Source organism: Bufo gargarizans, chromosome 3 (genome assembly GCF_014858855.1).
Source record: "Bufo gargarizans isolate SCDJY-AF-19 chromosome 3, ASM1485885v1, whole genome shotgun sequence".
Taxonomy (NCBI): Eukaryota; Metazoa; Chordata; class Amphibia; order Anura; family Bufonidae; genus Bufo; species Bufo gargarizans.
This window is the reverse complement of record NC_058082.1, coordinates 504,865,264-504,890,099: the sequence shown is the minus strand read 5'-3', so window position 1 is coordinate 504,890,099 and position 24,836 is coordinate 504,865,264. Positions and strand designations below refer to the sequence as shown.

General features: G+C 44.3%; 1 protein-coding gene across 1 annotated transcript; it reads left to right on the top strand.

Moving 5' to 3' along the window:
* Positions 1–6,004: 6,004 nt before the first annotated feature.
* LOC122931717 (speedy protein 1-A-like) lies at positions 6,005–18,648 on the top strand. Its single transcript, XM_044285785.1, has 7 exons — positions 6,005–6,054; positions 7,976–8,061; positions 8,443–8,501; positions 17,728–17,810; positions 17,932–18,100; positions 18,178–18,417; positions 18,606–18,648. The coding sequence occupies exons 1-6, from the start codon at positions 6,005–6,007 to the stop codon at positions 18,352–18,354; spliced, it is 624 nt and encodes a 207-aa protein (XP_044141720.1). The 3' UTR covers positions 18,355–18,417; positions 18,606–18,648.
* The last annotated feature ends 6,188 nt before the right edge of the window (positions 18,649–24,836 follow it).

The window sequence follows — 24,836 nt, the reverse complement described above, 5'->3', positions numbered from 1 at the left end:
TGCAACCCATTATCTTGTTGGCCTTGGCAGCAGCTGCCTGGCACTGGTTTTTGCAGCTTAGTTTGCTGTTTATTAAAATTCCTAGATCCTTTTCCATTTCAGTGTTACCGAGTGTTTTACCATTTAGTATGTACGGGTGACTTGCATTTTTCCTTCCCATGTGCATAACTTTACATTTATCAGTGTTAAACCCCATCTGCCACTTATCTGCCCAAGCCTCCAATCTATCCAGATCCCTCTGTAGTAGTATACTGTCCTCATCAGTGTAAATTACTTTACACAGTTTAGTGTCATCTGCAAAAACTGATACTTTACTATGCAAGCCTTCTACAAGATCATTAATAAATATATTGAAGAGAATAGGGCCCAATACTGACCCCTGAGGTACCCCACTAGTGACAGTGACCCAATCTGAGTGTGTACCGTTAATAACCACCCTCTGTTTTCTATCACTGAGCCAGTTACTTTACCCACATACAGATGTTTTCTCCCAGTCCGAGAATTTTCATTTTATATACTAACCTTTTATGTGGTACAGTGTCAAATGCTTTGGAGAAGTCCAGATATACGACATCCATTGATTCGCCGCTGTCAAGTCTAGAACTTACCTCCTCATAGAAACTGATTAAATTAGTCTGACACGACCGATCCCTCACAAAGCCATGCTGATATGGCGTTATTTGCTTATTTCTGTTGAGATGCTCTAATATAGCATCTCTCAGAAAACCTTCAAACAGTTTACCCACAGTTTACTGTAGACTCTGTTAGCTGTTATAGCCAGTGTACATCTATACACATGACAGCTGCGCCAACACACCAAGCTCTGCTATATCTCTATATGACAGCTGCCCCAGCACACTTAGCTCTGCTATATCTCTATATGACAGCTGCCCCAGCACACTTAGCTCTGCTATATCTCTAAATATGATAGCTGCCCCAGCACACCCAGTTCTGCTACATCTATACACATGACAGCTGCCCCAGCACACTCAGCTCTGCTATATCTCTATATATGATAGCTGCCCCAGCACACTCAGCTCTGCTACATCTATACACATGACAGCTGCCCCAGCACACTCAGCTCTGCTATATCTTTATTAAATATATAGCAGAGCTGAGTTTGCTGGGGCAGCTGTCATGTGTATAGATGTAGCAACGCTGGGTGTGCTGGGGCAGCTGTCATATAGAGATATAGCAGAGCTGAGTGTGCTGGGGCAGCTGTCATGTGTATGGATGTACACTGGCTATCAAAGCTATGACAGAGTCTATAGTAGAAGTCTCATATTTTTTGAGGCAGTGGTTATGCAGCTCTTGTAGCTGTAGGGTTAGGTGCATTGCCTCTAATGCTGGTTCGAGTCTCAGCAGAAACTTTTCTGAAATACACAAGCACTGACTCGATATATGGACATACAGCTCAGGATTTTTTTTTAAATACCGGACTGTTACTGCCACATGGGGGAGCAGGAGGCACTTGATACTGGCACATTGGAGGGGGATAGGAAGGAGAGAGGCACTTTGATACATTATGGCATAAGTATGGTATAATAACCAAGCTCAATATGGAGATATGATGATGGATCCAAGCGTAGGTCAGTGCATATATGGTAACAGAACCAAACTTACTAAATAGATAGAACAAGCATAGCATACATATAAAAAAAGTGCACTATCAGAATAGAAATAAGTTACTAGAAGTAAGTTCATTACATATACACTACTCACAAGTAGTTAGGGATATTTGATTTCAGGTGACATTCATGAAAAATGTTTAAAGTTCAGGCTACAGTGATATTATATCATAAAAGTAGGGTATTTAAGTAGAAGTATGCAATGGTGATTTCACAAGTCGACTTATTGTCTGGTGAGGCATGGCATCCCACTATTCTTTAAGGGCGGCCCTCATGTCATTGAGGTTCTGGGGTACAGAATTAAAAGTCTCTACATGGCAACTCAGCTGATCACATAGGTTATTAATGGGATTCAGATCTGGAGAAAGTGCAGGCCACTCCATTTGAGGTACCCCACTCTCGAGCAGCATTTCCCTTATGATGCTGTCTCGATGAGCTGGCATATTGTTGTCCATAAAGGTGAAATTAAGCCTGTGTTATTCATGCAGAGGCACAATGACTGGATTAATTCCGTTATTTAAGTAGTATGGCTTGTCACTGTTCCATTCACTAAATGTAACACCACCACCACCACCAAAGGCTCATCTGGTGACAACAGTGGCTGATGCTTAGTGCTCTTCTTGATGTCTCCAACATCATTGGCGGTCGTCATTTCTGCTCAGAGTGAATCAACTTTCATCAGTGAACAGCACTAAAGCCCACTGGTCCCTCTTCAAGTGTAGATGCCCCTGGTCCATGCAAGACGATGAGGCCTGTGGTCAGGTACTCTTGCAGTTCATCTAGCATGCAGACCACGCTGTTGTAAACTGTTTCAAATGGTCTAACGTGACACTTGGGTTCCTCTCACCTACCATAAATGTGCCTGGAGTTGTGTGGCATTCATCATCCGGCTCCACAGGGCACTTTTCACAAAGGGGTCATCAGTGTAGGATGTGGCCAAAGGATGTCCACTTCTATGGCTTTCTGTGACTCTTCCAATCTCTCTGTATTTCTGTTGCAACCTGCTGATGACACTCTAAGCTCAGTTCCCACTTTCGTCTGAGAACATCCTGCTTGAAGCCTCGCAATGGCGAGATACTTTTGATCAATTGTTAGATGTCATCTTGGTCTCATGTTGTCAAAATATAAACAGCATGATAAGTAGTAAAAAGAAAGATATTTCATCACCAGTCCGCAAAAAATTCTGCTGCAGGTCCGAGGAGTGTTGTGGGATTGATCACACTTTCATGGAATTTGCATATAGGGTTTGGACCGTGCGTATCGTAAATAGACGGTATACAAGCAGTTTTTTCTCCTCCTTTTAGAAAGGTAAGTCTAAGAAAAAGTAAGAAAAAAAACGGTATACCGTCTATTTACGATAAGCATGATGAGGAGGACTTGTTTAAATCCCAATTTTAATTGAACCAGGAAATGTATTGGGCGATTCATGGATCAAACACCTGTTCTGAATTTTGCCATTAAGCTCCTTGTTAGAGAACAGCAAGTTGTGCAAAAAGAGCAGAAACATTGAACAGTTAGACATATGCATTCGAAAAGTTTAGTGAAGGTCACATAAAGTTCACCTGTAAAGGTTAGAGTGTATTTTAGGTTCATCCTGAAATTTCACCGACAAGCCAAATACCCCTTTTTGTGAGTAATGTATATATGACAACAGCAACAAAGTGAGTATATAAATATAAGATAATTCGATTCAGCGCATAGATGTGGTACCAGTACTAGGATTAATACAAAGTTAGAGTGCCAGAACCAATCTCGGTACGTACACTATATAGAAAAAAGTATTGAGACACCTACACATTACCCCTACTGAATCTTTAAAGGGGTTTTCCAGTGTGCAACAGCATCCTTTAAAGGGCATCTGTCAGCAGCTTTGTACCCATGAAACTGGCTGACCTGTTACATGTGCACTTAGCAGCTGAAGGCATCTTTGTTGGTCCCATGTTCATATGTGCCTACACTGTTGAGAGACACAAATTTTTAATATATGCAAATGAGCCTCTAGAATCAACCCTTTATAAGAACATGGGACCAACACAGATGTCTTCAGCTGACAAGCGCCGATGCAACAGGTCAGCTTTTTCATAGGTACAAATCTGCCGACAGATGCCCTATAAATAATCACTTAAGAAGGTGACTATAATTTTGTAATGTACAGTATTTATTTTACCTTTATGGCTCTATCTCCCATTCTGGGCTCTGGTCACATGACCCTGTCCATACGGCTCTTATATCCTGTAATGGGAAACAAGTCCATCGGCAGCCGACTTCTTAAGGCATGAGGAACAGGTAAGCAAGCGCTGTTATCTATAGCCCACATGCCTTGGGAAGCCCTCAGCTAGGAGGATTGCGATCATCTGCCTCCATCTATGCTGTTTCTATTTGGTGACATTACTTCATTAGTTTAGTGTTCCATCTTTCAGCCCCTGAATGGAGACCTACATTATTATCTTTTTGCTTGGTCTCTGAATATATTTAAGGTCTATTGTCTGCAAGTTTCCCTTGATGAGCAGCATATACTGCAAAGCATGCATTTATGTTCCTAACTACAAGTATTACCTGACCCCATCGGTGCTTCACACCTGTGCCTCTAACCCCTGTCGGTCAGCAGCCATCCACACAGGGACTATACGAAGACGTAGCTACCAGGTGGCTCCCCTGCAGCAATGTCCAAATCCATGTATAGGGTTTAAAGGGTAAAAACCAGCATACTGCCAGGATAATGCCTTAAGTCGAACTGGTTAGTTGGCACAGTGGTTCTACACCCACACTCACTGCTCATGAGAGATACAGTAAGTGAACCAAGCTCAATAAAAAAAAAATTGGCCAAATAAACCAAGATCACTGCCGTGTAATGGTGACAGGACCAAGCGTGTAAAACCATTTAGACTCAGTTCTTGAAACAAGCTCTGCACACCTGTATGCTGGTGCTATTTAGACAACAGAAATACAATAAATAACCAGCTTAGGCCTCTTTCACACTTGCGTTGTCCAGATCCGGCGTGTACTCCACTTGCCGGAATTACACGCCGGATCCGGAAAAATGCAAGTGTACTGAAAGCATTTGAAGACGGATCCGTCTTCAAAATGCTTTCAGTGTTACTATGGCAGCCAGGACGCTATTAAAGTCCTGGTTGCCATAGTAGTAGTGGGGAGCGGGAGAGCGGTATACTTACAGTCCGTGCGTCTCCCGGGGCGCTCCAGAGTGACGTCAGAGCGCCCCATGCGCATGGATGACGTGTCATGCGATCATGTCATCCATGCGCTTGGGGCGCCCTGACGTCACTCTGGAGCGCCCCGGGAGCCGAACGGACGGTAAGTATGCTGCTCCCCTGCTCCCCGCTACACTTTACCATGGCTGCCAGGACTTTAGCGTCCTGGCAGCCATGTTAACCACTCTAAAAAGGCTAAACGTCGGATCCAGCAATGCGCCGAAACGACGTTTAGCTTAAGGCCGGATCCGGATCAATGCCTTTCAATGGGCATTCATTCCGGATCCGGCCTTGCGGCAAGTCTTCAGGATTTTTGGCCGGAGCAAAAAGCGCAGCATGCTGCAGTATTTTCTCCGGCCATAAAACTTTCCGTTCCGGAACTGAAGACATCCTGATGCATCCTGAATGGATTTCACTCCATTCAGAATGCATTGGGATAATCCTGATCAGGATTCTTCCGGCATAGAGCCCCGACAACGGAACTTTATGCCGGAAGACAAGAACGCAGGTGTGAAAGAGCCCTTACAGATACAGCACTAGCATGAAGCTGAGTACATAAATATGGAAGAAGAATCAAGCTTACTGCCGAGAAATGGTCCAAAATGGCCGAGCTCAGTTTTAAGGTTTAGTAACAGGATCAAGCATACTGCACGGGTATGATAAAAGAACCAAGATTTAGACATTGCTACAGATAAATGATACCAGAACAAAGACCATTACAGATAAATGGTAGCAGAAACGAGTTTAGCACTTTTAGTAACTCTCATAGATTTCAGTGGAGAGATATACATACAAATGTTAGATGGTTAATGGAGGCCAGAGGCTATGGGACTTTCTATCAATGTATGCTATATTGTACTTTAGATAAGAAAACAACATGGCAGTATTCACCAATGAGAAGGAGTATGGATGACAGCTATAAGGATGACTATTATGGCAATTTTTTGTACAACTGTTCAACATTATTAGAATGTACCGCCCCTTTAAATTTTTCTGCTGCATGAATCATCATGGCGTGTGCCGCAAGCATCAGCCAATAGAATCGCAGGATTTGAATTCAAAGGAAGGGAAGAAAACATCAGTTGGTGCCAGTCTGCGATTTCTTCACTAGAGATAAGAGGCTCATCACTTCTTGTCAGAAGAGAGACGTTTTGGAGAGCGACCACGATGGGGATCTGCGCGCTGAGGAAACATCTACTAACAGCGATTCATCAGAGGTAAAAACCGTCATCTGATCAATGGCATTGCTGACTTATGTCATCCCACAAACTGACCATCGGGGATCTGTATCATAAGGAAACCAACATTTACTGGATTTTATTAATAAAGTATCCAAAATATGGAGAGACTGAGGTTATTGTGTATAAATATGGAGAAACCGGGGTGATGATATTGATTAATATGGAGAATCTATGATAAGTATGGATAAATATGACCAAACTTGGGTGACTGGTTAAATATGGACCAAAAAGGTCGTCTATGGATAAATATGGTGGATCCTGGGTCTAAAATGATTTTTAGTAAATTAAAGACATATGGGGGTCATTTATCAAACTGGTGTAAAGTAGAACTGGCTTAGTTGCCCATAGCAACCAATCAGATTTCACTTTTAATTTTCCAAAGGAGCTGTGAAAAATGAAAGCTGGAATGTGATTGGTTGCTATGGGCAACTAAGCCAGTTCTACTTTGCACCAGTTTGATAAATGACCCCATGATATATATGTGTGCGGTCATTATTACACGGTATAGAATATTTGTAGAGTATACCTACAGGTAAGCCCATAGGGAGACATTTATGAATTCTGGTACGCCAGAAACTGCCATTAAATGACACAAGCGATTGAAGTTTTTGATTGTTGCACAGAATTTAGCAACTTTTTGCCTCCTGCACCGCCCTGCTCCACTTTCTACAGTGGGCTGGAAATAAGTGTAAATTTCCAGATTAGATCACTTTTTCAGTCTCATTTATCTTCTGTGACAATCAGTAAAGTTGCCAAAATGTCACAACTCCACGGCAGACGCACCCCAGGCATACTGTAATAGACCATATCGCACTTGCACCAAATTCCTTATAACTGTGCACCTGTTCATAAATCCCCCCATTGTTTATCTCAGTGGTAATATGAAATATATTGTAATGGATCATTTACTATAGAGAGAGACAGGATATATAGGAAGACACGTTGGGGAATGTATCAAGGGGAAGTCAGTTTTCTGCCATAGAAAAGTCCAGATCTCCACACCATGTACATTGTGTGTCTTATCTTATATCAATGTGTCCAGAGATGTTACTCAGCTGATCAGTAGGGCTGTAGGCTGTTGGTCCACTACTGATCAGATAGTCAGATATTGGTAGCCTAGTCTGAGGACAGGTCATCAATGTTATAATCCTGGAATACCCCTTTAAGTCTTTGGGACTAAGTGTGACTGTTACATTTAGGCATGGTGGACATTCTCTATAAGAAATTCATCAGAACAAAAATCACACTCCAAATATATATATATTTATTTATTTTTTCCCCTTCTCTTTAAGCTTCCCAAGAAGAACAGGAGAAGCAACCACAAGGAAAAGGAAAACCGAACTGGTTCTGTAAGTGGATCGGCCTTTATCAGCAGAAAAGAAGAGAAAATGAAAACTAAATGTGCTCTGCCTCACCCGATTCACCTGAACTGTACATCAGAAAATGTGGAGCTGGCACATGGCACTCACTATGAAAAATTTTATTTCTCAATGTCTAGCATGAATATATTATAAATCTGCCCTCTACATCTCTTTGTCTCCTGCTTCCTTTCATATAGTACATGATAAAACTTTCACTTGCAGCCACCACTAGGGGGAGCTCAGTGAATAGAAATGTATAACGTTATGTGCACTGAGGTCCCTCTAGTGCTGCCATACTATTATGTCATGAAGCTAGAGGTCAGCACCAGACACCCTCACCATGCCTCCATAACAGTGCCATGGTCTGCCTCCATGGTGAGTATGTCATACTGGTATAAACTAGACACACAGCAAGGAACAGCATAGGCCCACAGACATCTGACATCACAACTCCTAGAAACTCAGAACTAGTGCATAATGCAGCCATGTGCATGAGGGCTCATAATGTAATGTGGACTGTATTTCTTCTATCACAGTTCACCAGAAGAATCCAGGAAGCGGAAGAAGATGGACGATGACATCCCGCAGCCAGAAGAAAGGGCTGCTTTCTTCACACTCCTTGGTAGGATTAAGCCAGACATAGCGGGACACATTTACTAAAGATTAACGTTGGGACGTAAGAGGTGGAGGACGATGGGAGTAAGAGGTGGCAAATTTACTCAGAGGCACAGGCCCCTGGATAAGCTGTCACATCTTGTGCTGTCCACAAACTGAAGTCTACAGCCTGGATTAGATTTCAGCTTTACTACTGCCATATAGCTTCTGTAAATGTGCCCCATCCTTCGTCAGGATGCAGGACCTGTCCCTCCCCTGCTCTACTGCTTATTGCAATAAGATGTCTCACTGAGGTGTAACAGCGTGTTTCTCTATGGTATATGAATGTAATCTTGTGATTTGAGAAAAGTATCAATTACGTAATAATATTATCCCATTTCTATTATAGAAGACGAGCACATCCAGTACTTTCTAGCCAGGGACAGCTGCCTTAAGATCTCGGACAAGGTATTATTAAACCGAGGGACAGAAAATCTTCCAGATTTCAGAAGACAGACTAGAGATATACTGCACTTCATGATCTAGTGGTATAAAGCCCCTTTCAGTAGAGCGAGGGTCACGCTGCGGACTCGCAGCACAGCACCCGTCCTGAACTCCCAGGGTCGCATAGAGTTATATTGATTTATGATGCAATGTAACTCTTACGGTTCTGGAATGTATTAAATAACACTGACATAATGCTGTCAGTGTTATCCATAGCATCATAAATCAATATACCGCTATGTGACCCCCGCAGTGCTGGAAGTTCAGGACGGGAGTTGCGCTGCGAGTCCACAGTGTGACACTCGCTCATCTGAAAGGGGCCTAATAGTCATTAACAGATGCTGCACCATGAGCTTCTAACCCCTTGTATGATACAGTAGGATTTTGAACGGGAATATACTGAACTCTGATATATGTACTGTATAATAGAATGTATTTACATAGGAAATCTACTACCAGCCTCTAACTCTGCTTCTCATCCCTCTAGTATTGATATGGTTCTGGATCTGACTCCAATAGTCAGTGATGTATTGTTGATGTATTGCTCCGAATGATATAAAATGATTGGCATACGTACGCCTTGAAAGAGATCACACACAGACTGTCACAGAGAAGTCAGTCAATGCAAGATGCCGCGTTTATTGAGATTACATGATATTTTATAGCAAAAAAGAGGAACTTTATGACTCGGCTAATTTGATGATCTAATTGTCACATTACTAAGTCCCATGACAAGGTATCACATTATCACTCCATACTTTAGCAATGTCAGCACTATGTCAGCAATTTCAATATCATAAAGTGTTTAGTAAGGGATTATTAAGGGAGCTGGCTGCTACTTCAGGGGCCATCTTGTTTGTTAAGCAAACTGTTAGATATAATACAAGCAAGTATACATTTGATACTAGATATATGATTCCACAACAGTCCCCCCTTGTAGACTTGATTGTAGACTTGATTGTAGACTTTCCCTAAACCTAGCGAATCCCCTGGCATACCATTCGTATCCTCTTCACCCACAGTGGCGACAACTTATCCCTTGTGAATAAGTTCCCGATTGAGCGGACTTCTGGTAATACCCTGGGATTCATTTGTCCCTAATTCTCATCATCTCTTGGATCTTCAGGCCTGGGTGGAGGAGCTTCATCCGCGGGAGTTGGAGAAGGCGGGGGTGTCGGGAATGCAGGGACGACATCCACATCTATTGCGGTGCTAGCCATTTGTTCATAGAGAAGTAGTATGGCTTCTTCAGCAGGCTTCTTTCTGTTGGTGATACGGTTAATGCAGGAAACAACAATTTTGATAAATATGTAGATTACCATCAATATTAGGGCTATCTGTAATATTCCCTGAATTATTCCCATCGTCCATCCACTAATTCCCTTGAACCAGTTACTGGGATTAAGGAATGAGAAAGTGTCAGACCACCATGTTGACTTATCTGCACTGTGAGCCTCTAGCCATTCATCACGTATCTCACTCATCTTTTCCAAACCAGCTTTTACTTGTAGATTACCTTGTGGATCGATATAATGGCAGCATGCAGTACCTACTACCTGACACATACCTCCATCCTTTGCAGTCAAGTAGTCTAATACTAAAGTGTGTTGATTAGTGACTATGATGAGCTGATTCTGGACAACATTAGATGTATTCATCAGTTTCATAATTTCCCAAATCTGATCATCCAAGTAGTCGGTAGCCATTACTAGCTTGTCATATGTTTGTGTAAGCATAGGATAGATTAATAGAGTACTAAAGAACTTGTTGGCACCACTCATTTCCACAAGATGGGGTTTTCCATTTGGTCTAGGAATGTTATCTGCGGCTCTTTTATATAAGGTGTGTTTGGGGATAGCATTGACATTTAATTTTCCATGAGGCAGTGTAAAAGTGGCTGGTGTGAGCCTAGCAATTGTACATAAACCTTTGAAATCCGAAGGGAGCCATTTATATGCCCTGTGTCCACATACTAGGTATATATTTTTTGGGACCGAAACCACTGTACTATTGAACAAACGAGTGATTAAGTGGGCTAGTTTGATACCTTCTGCCAGTTTTTGACCCTTTTCTTGACCCTCTGTGGTTTCACTAGTCATCCCTATTGTCAAGTCCTTTACACTGCGCCGGGCGCAGGCCAGATCACCACTTGCTTCAGCATATATACCAATGCACTGTACTGGACTGTCTGGGTTGGAATCATTACAGCCTGATCTGTTATGGGAACTGAAAACCATACCATGGGTTTGTACCTGTAGGCAGTAACAGTGGGTCCAATTTGGGAAGCAGGATACATTGCTCCACATATAGTCATTCCAGGGCATATTGCTATTCTGAGCTGAGGGTCCTGTTCTGTTTATCATTAGCCATGGGGACCCATCCCATGCTACTACTATTAGGGAAGCTTTTCTGTTGCCATTTTTGGTATTAACCTCTTTTATGCTAGAAAGGAAAACAGCTGATCCTGCCAAATCTTTTATCTCTTGGAAGGTTAGGGGCACAGCTAAATAAGGCATAGCTCTAGCATTTACTGGGCCATGTGTACATATCCAACAATCTTTTAGTGAAGAGGTGGTGGTGTCAGAATCACCTTCCTTCAGACTTTTATACAACACTTGATGATGTTTGACAAACTTATTGTCCCACCCGTCATCATCCATTTCCGCCGGGGGAGGAATGTATGCACTGGTGGTGAGTGTCACCAGTGCTAGCAGATAAAAGAAAATCATTTTGTTATTTCTGAATCTGGCGGGTTCTTATCCTTTTGCAGTGAGAGGCGTGGATCCAGGTGGATCTCCCTTCGAGCTTTACAGAAGTTGGAGTGGTCAGTAGTACTTGGTAAGGCCCCTCGAAGCGTGGTTCTAGGGTACTTCTGACGTGTTTCTTGACCACTACCCACTCTCCTGGTTTCAGAGTGTGGCTGCCTTCTAGGGAGTCAGGATCTGGAATGGAAGAAAAGACTTGCACATGGATGTTAGACAACTGTTTGCTCAAAGCTATCACATACTTTGCAACAGATTCATAATGCATTTGCAACTGTTGAGGGAAGTACAGCCCCATCCGGGGTCCCGACCCAAACAATATCTCATGTGGAGTCAGCTTATGGGGAGGTTTGGGAGTGTGTCTGACTGCAAAGAGTGCTATTGGTAAACACTGAACCCAATTGAGCCCTGTCTCCCTAGTCATTTTCAGCATTTTTGACTTTAATACCCCATTCAGTCTCTCGACTTTGCCGCTACTTTGGGGTCTGTAAGGGGTGTGGAATGCCAGGTGTGACCCTACCATCTTCCAGACCTCTTGGGTTAGGTTAGCAGTGAATGCTGGGCCCTGATCACTCTCAATGACCTCAGGTACCCCGTACCTACAGACAGTTTCCTGTATCAATTTTTTAGCAGTAGTTGTTGCTGTCTGATTCCTGACGGGGTAGGCTTCTGGCCACCCAGAGAACATGTCTACCACTACTAACACGTATTGAAACCCTTGGCACATTGGCATCTGGATATGATCAATCTGGATCCTCTGGAAGGGGTATAAGGCTTTTGGGAGACATTTTTTGGGCGTGGGCTCAGTCCTACCTGGATTGCATTGGGCACAGATTAAACATGACTGGACATATTTCACTAGTACAGGAGTGATTCCTGGGGCTACCCATATTTTATCGATGAGCTCTTTCATTATTGTCTTAGATTGATGAGTGGGCCCATGGGCCACAGAGGCTATTACAGGATAGAGTGCTCTAGGCAAGCACACTTTCTTCCCTTGTGTCCAAAGTCCGGATTCTTCTTCCAGGGCTGACTCCTTTAGCCAGGTTTCCTTTTCTGAGCGGGTGGCTTGCTTCTGCATCTGTTTCAGTAGATCCCATGATATTTCTTGTTGCTTGACATCCGGTTGTGCTAACATGATTTTATCTGGCTGTGCTCTTTCCTCTTCCATTGCTGCCTGTTTGGCTGCTTGGTCCGCCAATGCATTTCCTTTGGCTTCTGGTGTGTCAGCACGGGTATGTGCCTTTACTTTGATTACTGCTACTTTGGTGGGCAGGAGTACTGCAGTCATCAAAGCCTCCACTGCTAAAGCATGTTTAATTGGGGTTCCTGCTGCTGTAATGTAATCTCTGGCCTTCCATATTATTCCGAAATCATGAACTACTCCAAAAGCATATCTGGAGTCTGTGTAGATGTTAGCAGTGGAGTCTTTTGCTATGAGGCAGGCCTCAGTAAGAGCTATGAGTTCAGCCTCTTGTGCTGACTGGTCTGGGCGCAATTGCCTTGCACACAGTACTTCATACTCACTAGTAACTGCCATGCCTGTATGGAATTTCCCTTTGTCATCGGCATACCTTGAACCGTCTACAAAGAGTGTCCAGTGTGGGTTTTGCAAAGGAGTATCCTGTATTGATGGTGGAGTTCCTACTTCAGCTTCCATCATTGTAATGCAATCATGTTCTTGTTCTTTGTAAAGAGAGTCGGTTGAGGCCCATAGTTCTTCTTCCTGAAGGATCTTCTTCAGCACGTAGATCAATAAAATCTGCAGAATCTCCATCTGCAGTACACTCCCCCCTTGGGAGAGGAAGGAGTGCAGCAGGATTGAGGATGTGGCATCTCTGGATGGTGACATTATCTGGCAGAAGCAGGCTACACTGGAGCCTGAGGTGGCGTTGTGCAGTGAGGTGTTTAGGTTGTGTTTGTTGCAGGATAGCTGAGATGTCATGGGGAGCCATGATGGTGAGTGGGTGTCCCAGGACGATGTCAGCTGTAGCGTTCAGGAGAGAACTAGCAGCATGAACGGCCCTGACACAGGAGGGGGTGGCTCTGGCTACAGGGTCTAGACGTTTTGAGAAGTAGCCTAGAGGTCTACTACGACCCCCATGGCTCTGGGTGAGAACTCCAGTGGCATGACCCTGACGTTCCATGACATAAAGGCGAAAGGGAAGCTGATAGTTAGGGATGCCAAGAGCTGGGGCAGTGACAATGATTTGTTTGAGGGATTGGAATGCTTTTATGGCTTCTGCAGTCATTTGGAAAGGGACAGTAGCAATACGGGGTATGCAATCAAATAGTGGCTGCATCAGAACGGATGCATCAGGGATCCATGGTCTACAGTATGAAATGAGTCCCAGAAAGGTTTGCAGTTGGTGAGGGGTATCTGGCAGTGGGATGTCTGAGACTGCTTTCTTTCTGGCATCCGTAAGATGCTTACTGCCTTGTGAGATGCAGTGACCTAGGAAAACAACTTTTGGAAGACACAACTGTAATTTAGAACGTGAGACTCTGCACCCAGCATCCGCCAGGTAAGCAAGAAGTGAGGCAGATGAGTTCAGGCAGACGGGGTGTGAGTCAGCACAGAGGAGTAAATCATCCACATATTGTAAGAGTTCCACCTCTGGGTGATCTGCTTGCCATGGTTGTAAGATGGATGCCATTGCTTTGCTAAAGCAGGAAGGACTATTATGAGCTCCTTGAGGCAACACCGTCCAGGTGTATTGTTTTCCATCATGTGTAAAAGCAAAGAGAAATTGGGAGTCTTCATGTAATGGGACAGAGAAAAAGGCATTTGCTAGATCAATGACAGTAAAGATAGCAGCCACAGGAGGAATGCTAGCCAGCAAAGTGTGGGGATTTGGTACAATGGGGGTTTCAAAGACCGTAGCCTCATTAACTGCTCTGAGGTCTTGTACCATGCGATATACAGGAGGCTGTCCCTTCACACTCTTCTTTTTAATTGGGTATAAGGGAGTGTTACATGGTGAGGTGGTAATTTTAATAGCTCCATTTGCAAGAAGAGCCTGTATCTGGAGGGTGATAGCATCTCTCTGGGAAATGGAGAGAGGGTATTGTGCTTTATAAGGCAGTAAGTTAGGATTCTTCAAGGTTACAGTGACTGGTGGGACTTTGAGACGCCCAATGTCTTGGGGACCTTTGGTCCAAAGGGTATCAGGGATGAGGTGCAAAATGCTTTGCAGCGAATCCCCTTGTTCATGTGATTCAAGTGACTGGGATTTTAATGCCATTAGGAGGCAGGTTTCTTCAGGACTCAATGCCGTACCTAAAACAACTGTACCATTTTCCTTGAACTGGATGTTGGCACGTATTTTCTGAAGAAAATCTGAGCCTAATAGGTTATAAGGACATGTCTGGCTTACAACAAATTGTGACATTACTCCAGTGGGCAGATGTAACTGTGGAGATTGGCTTTGGGATTTAGTAGAGGGAGTAATCAAGAGAGGCTTAGTAACAGGGTTGTGCTGGGTGACCCCTTCTAAACCAGAGCAGGGTAAATGCATATCTGTGAGCCAGGAAGGGAGTATGGCGGTCTCACATAACACACTGCGGGCTGCACCAGTGTCTACAAGGAATGAGAGTTCCTTCCCTGCCACATCGAGGGTGATTCGAGGGGCGGGGCCTGCAGGAGGGGCAGAGACTGCCATACACGGGGTGTCCCCTCCCAGCAACACTGGTTTGCCAACGTCCTAGTGGGATGGAGCTGGCCATGGAGGAGGAGTTCCTCTTTGGCTCTGATCTGCTGGCCACAGATGTTTGGAGCGACAGTTTCTCTTAATGTGCCCTGGTTTGCCGCACCCATAACAGACACGGGGCGGGGGTCTTTCCTCTCTTTCTTCTCCCGTCATGACTGCCATGACTGATATGCGGGATTTCTTTGTACTACTCTCCAGCCCTTTTGCAACTTGTTCTAAGATTTCCAATGTTAATGATTTCCATTCTGGGCGACAGGTTACAAGAGCTTTGTTCAGATCTGGCCTAAGGCCATCTACAAATGACCGTGCTAGGAGTCTTAAGTGCACAGGTTCATTTGGACTGAATCCCATATCTTTATAGTTTTGTTTAACTCTTTGTACAAACTTTTCTACTGACTCTGCTTTATCCTGCACCATGTCTTGCAGGGTCGTGGACTGCTCTGCTAGTCTGTCTTTCGCCCACTTATATAATTGCTGAATGAAATCACGGCCAGATTCTGAATCACGAGTGTCATAATTTGCTCCAGGGAGTTCTGGTTGGCGTATGTGATCCATTATAAGTGAAGAAAATTCACCAGTTTTATTTTGTACAATACTTTGCAAGTCTGACCAAGTACACCCGTAGGTTTGATAAACTTGTGCCAATTTTCTATAAAAGGGCATAGGGTGTGTATCTGGGTCAGGCATGAGGTTCACTATGGTGAACAACTGCTGGGGGGTAAAGGACACATACCTAGGTGGCCCGACTGGGCGAGTGTTCAAGTATATTTCCCTTAAGGCTTCAAGATTTCCTTGTCCTATGTTATGGATCTCTCTTTGCAGCTCTGTAATTTGGTTTTGAAAAGACTCATTCATTGCTCTTGCTGCACCCTGCTGACTACTTAGGGTAATATCAGAAAATTGTCCAAGGTGCGGTGGGGGGCTGCGATATCCCGGGGTTTGTGCTGCAGCACCTGGTGCATAGTCCACTGTCTGCTGTGAGTCTTCCCCTGCATCTTCCTTTTGTTTCTCCCCATCCTCATCTTCCTGATCTACAGCACCACTTCCTCCTACCATTATATGAGCTGGAGCTATGGGCTGACTGGGTAGCATGTAGGTGCCGTCAGGATTTACAAGTGGGTATATAGTAGTGACTTGTGGCATGACAGAAAGAGCAGGGTTTGGGGAGATTACAAGTCCAGCCTTGGGCGTTGGCTGAGGACAAGATGGCGTCACTGCTGGGACTGGTGAGACGTGCTGGGGGGCTAAAAGAGCATGATTATGTGGGCGTGGAGCACCACAGGCTAAGCACGTATCACGGGGGGCAGGGTTCTGCTGACCACAATGTGTACAAGTCCAACTTCCCCTTTTTCTTTCAGCTGCGCCACTGTTATAGGGCGGTGGCTGTTCCTGTACTAAGACTGGGCCAGGCCGATAGTAATGGAGTCCTGATTTTTCATCAAACATTGCTTCTCCTTTTGTCTGTTCAAACTCTTTGCTACAGTCCAGCCATACCCTGACTGTATCTATCAACTTATCATCATTCAATTTGCCTCTTTTCTCAGTCAACAATGTCTGCCACACAGCAGAACACAACACACCTCCTTTTGCAATACCATAATTCTTTTCTAACTTGCTTAATCCTTTGACATAACCTTTTCCTCTCCGGTCCGCCACGTACTGTTCAGGTGAACAATAGCCCTTCGGGACACTATTTCGGTTACCCATTTTTTTTCAAAACAACACGTTCTGGAGCCTTCAACACGTTCTGGAGCCTTCAACACGTTCTGGAGCCTTCACTTACTGTCTGTCTCTGATAGTTGGATTAGCACAGACACTGACAAACAAACACCTTGAGCTTGAGATTAACACACCACTGGGTTATCAGCAAGCCGTCTCCTTCCCTTCTACTATTTCTTGGGGTTACACACCAGGGTTACCCCTCAATGTAGGCACTTTAGGAGACTTCTATTGTTCTGTCAGTCTATGCCTCTCCTTTCTCCCAGAGACCAGAGAAACCAACCATACACAAAAAATAATAAAACACAATACATCAAGCTTATCAATACAATGGGGTTCTTACTTTCATGCCCCTGAGGATGCCTCACTGTCGGTGCACCCCTCCCTAGAACAAATATGGATAGACTAAGCCAAGGGACACAGAATAGGTAAGATGAATATATTTTCTCACCTCTTATTACGGGCCGCGGTCCCGGTGTCCGTTGGCTTGTCTCTCTGGGTCCAGTCTCTGGGGGTACGCCAGCAGGAGGTCCAATCCTCAGGCCCCACGTTGGGCGCCAACTGATATGGTTCTGGATCTGACTCCAATAGTCAGTGATGTATTGTTGATGTATTGCTCCGAATGATATAAAATGATTGGCATACGTACGCCTTGAAAGAGATCACACACAGACTGTCACAGAGAAGTCAGTCAATGCAAGATGCCGCGTTTATTGAGATTACATGATATTTTATAGCAAAAAAGAGGAACTTTATGACTCGGCTAATTTGATGATCTAATTGTCACATTACTAAGTCCCATGACAAGGTATCACATTATCACTCCATACTTTAGCAATGTCAGCACTATGTCAGCAATTTCAATATCATAAAGTGTTTAGTAAGGGATTATTAAGGGAGCTGGCTGCTACTTCAGGGGCCATCTTGTTTGTTAAGCAAACTGTTAGATATAATACAAGCAAGTATACATTTGATACTAGATATATGATTCCACAACAGTATCTCCTGGCCATGGTCCTCACGTACTTTAGAAGAGCAAACCTGCGTACTGAGGAATACAGGACTTACTTCTTCCCAAGTCTGTGAGTTTCTTTTATCCTGTACCAATATGTTTTAATATATTTAATATTTGATAAAAACACAATAAATTATAATTTTTGTAATATTACCACAAGTGATATCAGTACGTATTCGTACTTCCAGATTTTTGGCCAACCAGTTTGAAGAGGAAGAGTTCTTTAGACGTGAGATCTACCCCTGGGCCCTCGGATTGATGTGGATGATCCAGAAGAAGCAGCTTCATCATCTACGCAATCAGATGCTTATCCGGATGGGATTCAGAGCTTGGGTGGAACGGGAAACCTGTGATCTGGTTAGTTACATAAAAGCTGTAAATTGTGATTAAAAGTTAGTGGTGATTATAATAATTTATATGATGTATAATTCTAGATCATGGCACAAGACCCTGACCATTGCGCATGGAAGAGAGAGAGGAAAGTCCATCACAGCTGGGCTATACGCCAATGCAGGAGGGATGATGTAGACTTCACCATCACAGGTACATGGATCACCCCTGCACCCTGCTCTCTGTGTAACACCATTCTCCATCCATGCCAGGAGGAATAGAACATCCATTGCCAGGCAGATACATAGGAGGAACACAGAACAGCGGACTCACAAACATCTCTGGTAAGTGTAATGTTGGTGTGGCAAAGGGGCTTCAAGTAAGATTCTTTGTCTAATTCTTAGATGCCAAACCTATCCCTAAGTGATGATTTAGTCTGTATAGATTTGCTTGATGACACTGGTACAGTTTGCTTCTTTCCATAATAAAATGTTTATAATGTTTTGTACTATGATTTCCATGTATTCCTTAGATGCCAGGATGGGAAACATGGCCACTGGACCTCCAAGGAGAAGAATCAAGACAGGACGGATGAAGACCTGGATAAAATATATACTTTATGTCTTACCGACCCCTAGAACATCTCAGGTAAACAACACAAGACAAGCAATAAGACAACATTGCAAAGACCAAAACAAATATTTTATTCACAGAGATAAGACATGGCAGGAAACTGGACCAGCAAGTAAGGGACCAGTGGCAGGTAATACCACTGTACCAAGTGCACCGGTTTGACTTGGGGTCAAACCCAGAGGACGGAAACTTAGTGAGCACCATTCTTCACAGATGGTGGGGATGAACTTAGACGAGAGCTCACTGGTCGCACCTCCAGGATGGTCCCGATGCACTTGGCTACTTACCTGCAGAGACAAACGTTAGTGCAAGCACCAGCGGTCCAGACAGACACGGGACGAACTGGAAAGCAGGCACACAAACAGTAACCTGAACAAACTCAGGACACTGTTTAGACTGGACAAAATGGGAACCAAAAAACAAGAGAGATGCCAGGACCCCATGCGGAATGACACATGGCAGTCACAGACAGACCTGTTCAGACAGGCTGATGTCTGGACCTCCATGCAAAACAACACATGGTGGTCACAGACAGAGATGCAAAAGCTGACAGACAGGCAGATGCCTGGACCCCATGCGGATGCATGGCGATCACAGGCAGAGCTGCCTAGACAGGCAGACAAGCAGCTGAACGGCTGCATGGTAGTCAGAGGCAGAGATGCCTAGACAGGCAGACAAGCAGATGCCTAGATCCCACGTGGAACAGATGCATGGTGGTAACAGGCAGAGCTGCTAGACATGAAAGAAACCGATGGCTGGACCCCGTGTGGAACTGATGTGTGGGTCATAGGCAGACAAGCAGATGCCTGGTTCCCATGTAGAAAGGCTGCATGGTGGTAACAGGCAGAGCTACACAAACAGGCAGAGAAGCAGATGCCTCGATCCTATGTGAAACGACACATGGCGGCCACAGACAGAGCTGCAAAAAATGGTAGACAGGCAGATGCCTGGACCCCATGCAGAATGAATGCATGGCGATCACAGGCAGTGCTGCTTAGACAGGCAGACAAACAGATGCCGAGATCACATGTGTAACAGAAGCGTGGTTGTCACAGGCAGAGCTTCACAAACAGGCAGATAAGCAGATGCCTGGACACCATGCAGAATGGATGCATGGCGGTCACAGACAGAGCTGCTAGACATGAGACAAATAGATACCTTGACCCTATGTGGACTGCTGGTACTCAGGGAAAGAGAGGGGTTAGGATAACACCTACCTTCGGACCCCTTCCCTCCCCCCAACTTAACTTAAACAAATGACACGGACCACCTTCTTAACTTTATAACTCTCATTTACTGGGTGATTGTCGGCCACAGCTCACATTATACAGGCAGTTATAAACTCCTCCTCAGAACCACTCCTTCTGTGCGTGTGACAACCCCTGAACATCAGAGGGCACGTGCTCCAGATCATCTCCCATCCAGCTTCAGATCTCCACATTGCCGCCAGCTGTGACTTCCTAATTCCGTACCACTAGGAACCTCGAAAAAGGAAAAACAAATTAACCAACCAAGCATTAACATTAAAAACCATAACACAGGGCGGGCGGGCGGGACCAGCTTCCTTCACCGAACAGAGGAAGAGGCAGGAGCAGGGGAGGGCGTATTTATCCTCCTAAAGGCCACCTCCCCTTCCCTCAATTAGCCACACCACCTTGCAATTTAACCCTTTCTTTCCCTTTTACCATCTGCCATTAAACCACCAGGAAATATCCCTTATATGGGCCCTCAGACCTCCTTAGGGAAGGATGGGGGAACCATCAGTCCCTCATCACCCTCCCTAAACCTGTCGGGTGCTCTCCAGAACAGATGCATAGCGGTCATAGGCAGAGCTGCACAGACAGATAGACAAGCAGATGCCTGGATCCCATGTGGAATGACACATGGTGGCCACAGACAGAGCTGCTAGACAAATCAGGCAGATAAGCAGATGCCTGGACCCCATGCAGAATGGATGCATGGTGGCCACAGACAGAGCTGCTAGACATGACACAAACAGATGCCTGGTTCCCATGTGGAACAGATACATGGCAGTCACAGACAGAGCTGCCCAAAAGGGGCAGACAAGCAGATCCTTGGACCCCATGCAGAACGAATGCATGGCAGTCACAGGCAGAGCTGCCCAAACAGGCAACAGAAATGGACAAGGTGACATTGATGACTCACTAGGTGACCACACAGACAGGGCAGCTGGAATATCCCAGGTCAGGTGCATAGATCCTGCACCCAGCAAAGCTGGAGACAGTGACCTCAAGGCTCACAGCTAACAGGATTATAAGGCTGGTAAATGAGATCATCTGACCACCTAGTAACCATACCCAGACCAGACCATTAACCCCACAAGAACCAAACAGGGAGGTGAGCATTCATCAACAGAGAACAGTACACATACAAGCTGCCATAACTACACGTCGCCCCTGGCAACCAGAAAGCACATAATGCCCACACCTGATCACTGTGCTCAATCACAACACACATGTACCGTCAATACTCAGTGTTACTACACGAGCCCTAACACATATGTTACAGTGGTAACCTCCCTTAGTATGCCCGGAGGAAGGGCAGTACAGCAGCCATGGCTTCCCACAGGTTTCCTCCACAGGGGGTTTTGCCTGTCCTGAGTGTTGCTGTACGCTCTTCGTGAGTAATGGGAGGAGACCACCACTTATAAAATATACACATATGTATAATAAACTTCATATTTTTAACACTCTTTATTGTGTCTGAGTCATTTCTTCTATTTTTTTTTGTGTGAAAGAAAGATGTGATTGATGTAGGATTCGCCTTTTGACATAATGTATTAAGACATACTGATCTTCTGGATCTGGTAACCCTGTTCATCTGTTATTGATGGGGACAAATACTTGCAAATACTACAGCACCATTTACTTCAATAGTCACCTTGATTCTCCACTGAGACCCCTTAGCAATGAACCATGTGAATTAAGGTTCTTGGCTGATAGACAAAGCTGGAGAATATAAAAGGCAAAATGTGCAATTGTCCGAGAGCCTCCACCATCTAGGGGTCTCTACCACCCATTTCCCAGATGTGGTTTCCAGACTCTATGAGCTGCAAAACATAGAAACCAGAACTTGATTCTCTATGTTTAGAGCTCCAGTGCCTCATCACTACTAATTTGAAATATCCATTCAGATTTATTGCTATAGGAAGAGGAGGGAAAGTGGCTGCAGAACATCTCATGTAGTAAATAAAACATGCAGACATCAGAGGACACTTGTGCTGCCCCTATACAGATTAGGTTATCGGCAGATGCTGTTGATGTTGGTGGGATCTTCCAGAAATGAGCAAATGTGTATTTGGAGCTCAAAGAGGTTCTCCGGGCTACAGATATTAATTACCTATTTGGAGAACTTCTTTAATTTATCCACACATTACATGAACCTGTTACTGGGGAGGGGGTGTATATAATATTTTCAGTCCTGGTCAGATAACCCATCTCATGGCAGTATGACCAAAAACATATATTTTTTTTTCTATTCGTATCTCTTATACAGCATGAATGAAAAAAACAATTTGTGTATTTTACAGATCCAGTTTAACCCATTAATTGGAGGTTTTTAATCCATTAACACCCAGAGCGTTTTCTTGTATGTGACCAGTTTTTGTACATTTTGTGGTCATTCAGTAGCCACGACTTTCTTCATTTCTTGGGTTATCAAAATAATTTGTGGGCCTTGTATATAATGGACACATGTTTGCTACTTTCTATACTGCGGTGTCATTTCTACCTTTATTGTCCATATAGCGCTCGCTGAACAAAAGAGAAGACAGAAAGGGTTAGAAACCACTTCTACCGCGTCCTCAGGGTCCATGGCTGTCTATGAGTGTCCCCTGACATGCTCCTTCTAGATTGTAGAAGCTATAATCATACATTTACAATGGTGTGGGATTAAAGTCCAAGGCCAAGTGACGCAGAGAGAAGGCATTTGGTTCTTATTGGGTTAAATCCAGTGTCGCTAGTAGTGATGAGCGGCAGGAGCTATATTCAAATTCGTGATATTTCACAAATATTTTGTAGAATATTCGTCATATATTCGAGAATTCGAGATTATTTTATTGAATGCGAAAAATCGGCAATGTAAAAATCGCGTAATGTGAATTTGTAATGTGAAATACAGGCGTGGGTCACTTTGGCTACATTTTTCAAGCTGCTAGAAGTTTCATGAGTTTCTCCTGAGACTGGAGAAAATGGTTGGCACGGCAGAACATTACAATAGCGTTATATGCAGATAGAGTCAAGTGCTCCAATATATTCGCGATTGTGCTAATCGGCAGTGATTAGGATATTAGCAACTTCAGATTTTAGCAGGTCTGACTACAGATTACTGATTGGTGCAATTATTGTTGTGAACTTGACATTGCTTCCTTCTCATTGCCCCACAAGCAAGAAACAGAGGAATCATGTTTTTAGATGGAAATAAATGCTGAATATTCAATATAACGAATATATAGCACTATATTCTAAATATTTGCGATAAAAATGCGCTATTCGAATATTCGCGCTCAACACTAATCGCTAGCACAAAGAGTTAGTCCAAGTAAATAAATACAAGAGAGTTTACAGGAATCTATTGCCAGCACAGTACATTGTCTTTCGTAAAGGACGGCCACCTATCAACTGCTGAAGAGTACAGGCAACTACCATCCTTAGGCCTCTTGCTCACGAACGTTGTGTGCTCATGGACGTATTGTGGCCCACTTATGGCTGGTCTGCAATACACGGCACCGGCCCATGCGCACTCCGCATCACGGACGCAGACCTATTCACTTAAATGGGTCCACAAGATTCGGAACGGAAGCACGGATCGGAATCCCATGGAAGCACTACGGAGTGCTTCTGTGGTGTTTCTGTCCGCACCTCCGTACCGCAAAAAATAGAACTTGTTCTATTTTTTTTGTGGTGCAGACGGATCACAGACCCATTCAAGTTGAATGGGTCTCGATCCTTCCTGGCCGCCGCACATACTTTGCCTATGCATTGGGAACCGCAAATTGCGGGCCCCCATGCACAGAACGGATACACAATGTTCGTGTGCTAGAGACCTAAGGGTGAATTACACACGGCAAATTTGTTGCACACATTTCTGTGACCTCTCAATTCATCTGAATGGTGGTTGGTGAAATCCATCCCATTCAGATCAATCACAGAAATGTATTCAACATATCTGGCAGTGAACACGCCCTAAATGCTGTCTGAAAAGTGATGGAGTGCATCCCTGTGGAGGCAATGACTCCTCCAGCAGATGTCCTGATTCGGACAAGGCTCCCTCTCAGATGGTGCTGCCTAGGAAGAGCTCATTCTTAGAATTTTTTTTAGAGGTGATGACTTATCCATTCACTAGAGATATTACAGTTATATGATAGAAAGGGACGAAACAAGTGTAACTTCTGTACAATAAGAGAATTTGCAGGCGAATGAGCTCATCTTCGGATTTTTTAGGGAGAATATTGTGCCTATTTATAAAGTCAATAGAAGCTTTTTCTCTTGTAACGTAACATAATAAACCAGACAGAAGAGGTCAGCAATAGTTTTCTTTGTTGTTCTGTATCATCACGGCAGAAACAGCGACTGGTCAGATCTGTGATTCCTTTGTTGGTCTATAGTAGGGATGAGCGAACTCGAACTGTATAGTTCGGGTTCGTACCGAATTTTGGGGTGTCCGTGACACGGACCCGAACCCGGACATTTTCGTAAAAGTCCGGGTTCGGGTTCGGTGTTCGTCGCTTTCTTGGCGCTTTTGTGACGCTTTCTTGGCGCTTTTTGAAAGGCTGCAAAGCAGCCAATCAACAAGCGTCATACTACTTGCCCCAAGAGGCCGTCACAGCCATGCCTACTATTGGCATGGCTGTGATTGGCCAGAGCACCATGTGACCCAGCCTCTATTTAAGCTGGAGTCACATAGCGCCGCCCGTCACTCTGCTCTGATTAGCGTAGGGAGAGGTTGCGGCTGCGACAGTAGGGCGAGATTAGGCAGATTAACTTCTCCAAAGGACTTGATTAATCGATCGATCTGCAGCTGTGCATCATTGAGCTGCTGAAATTCAATTGCTCACTGTTTTTAGGCTGCCCAGACCGTTTGTCAGTCACTTTTTTCTGGGGTGATCGGC

Coding starts and splice junctions, on each gene's coding strand:
- LOC122931717 (XM_044285785.1), top strand. CDS start 6,005: ATGGGGATCTGCGCGCTGAGGAAACATCTACTAACAGCGATTCATCAG. Junction 6,055..7,975: donor CTAACAGCGATTCATCAGAG/GTAAAAACCGTC, acceptor CTTCTATCACAG/TTCACCAGAAGAATCCAGGA. Junction 8,062..8,442: donor TGCTTTCTTCACACTCCTTG/GTAGGATTAAGC, acceptor TTTCTATTATAG/AAGACGAGCACATCCAGTAC.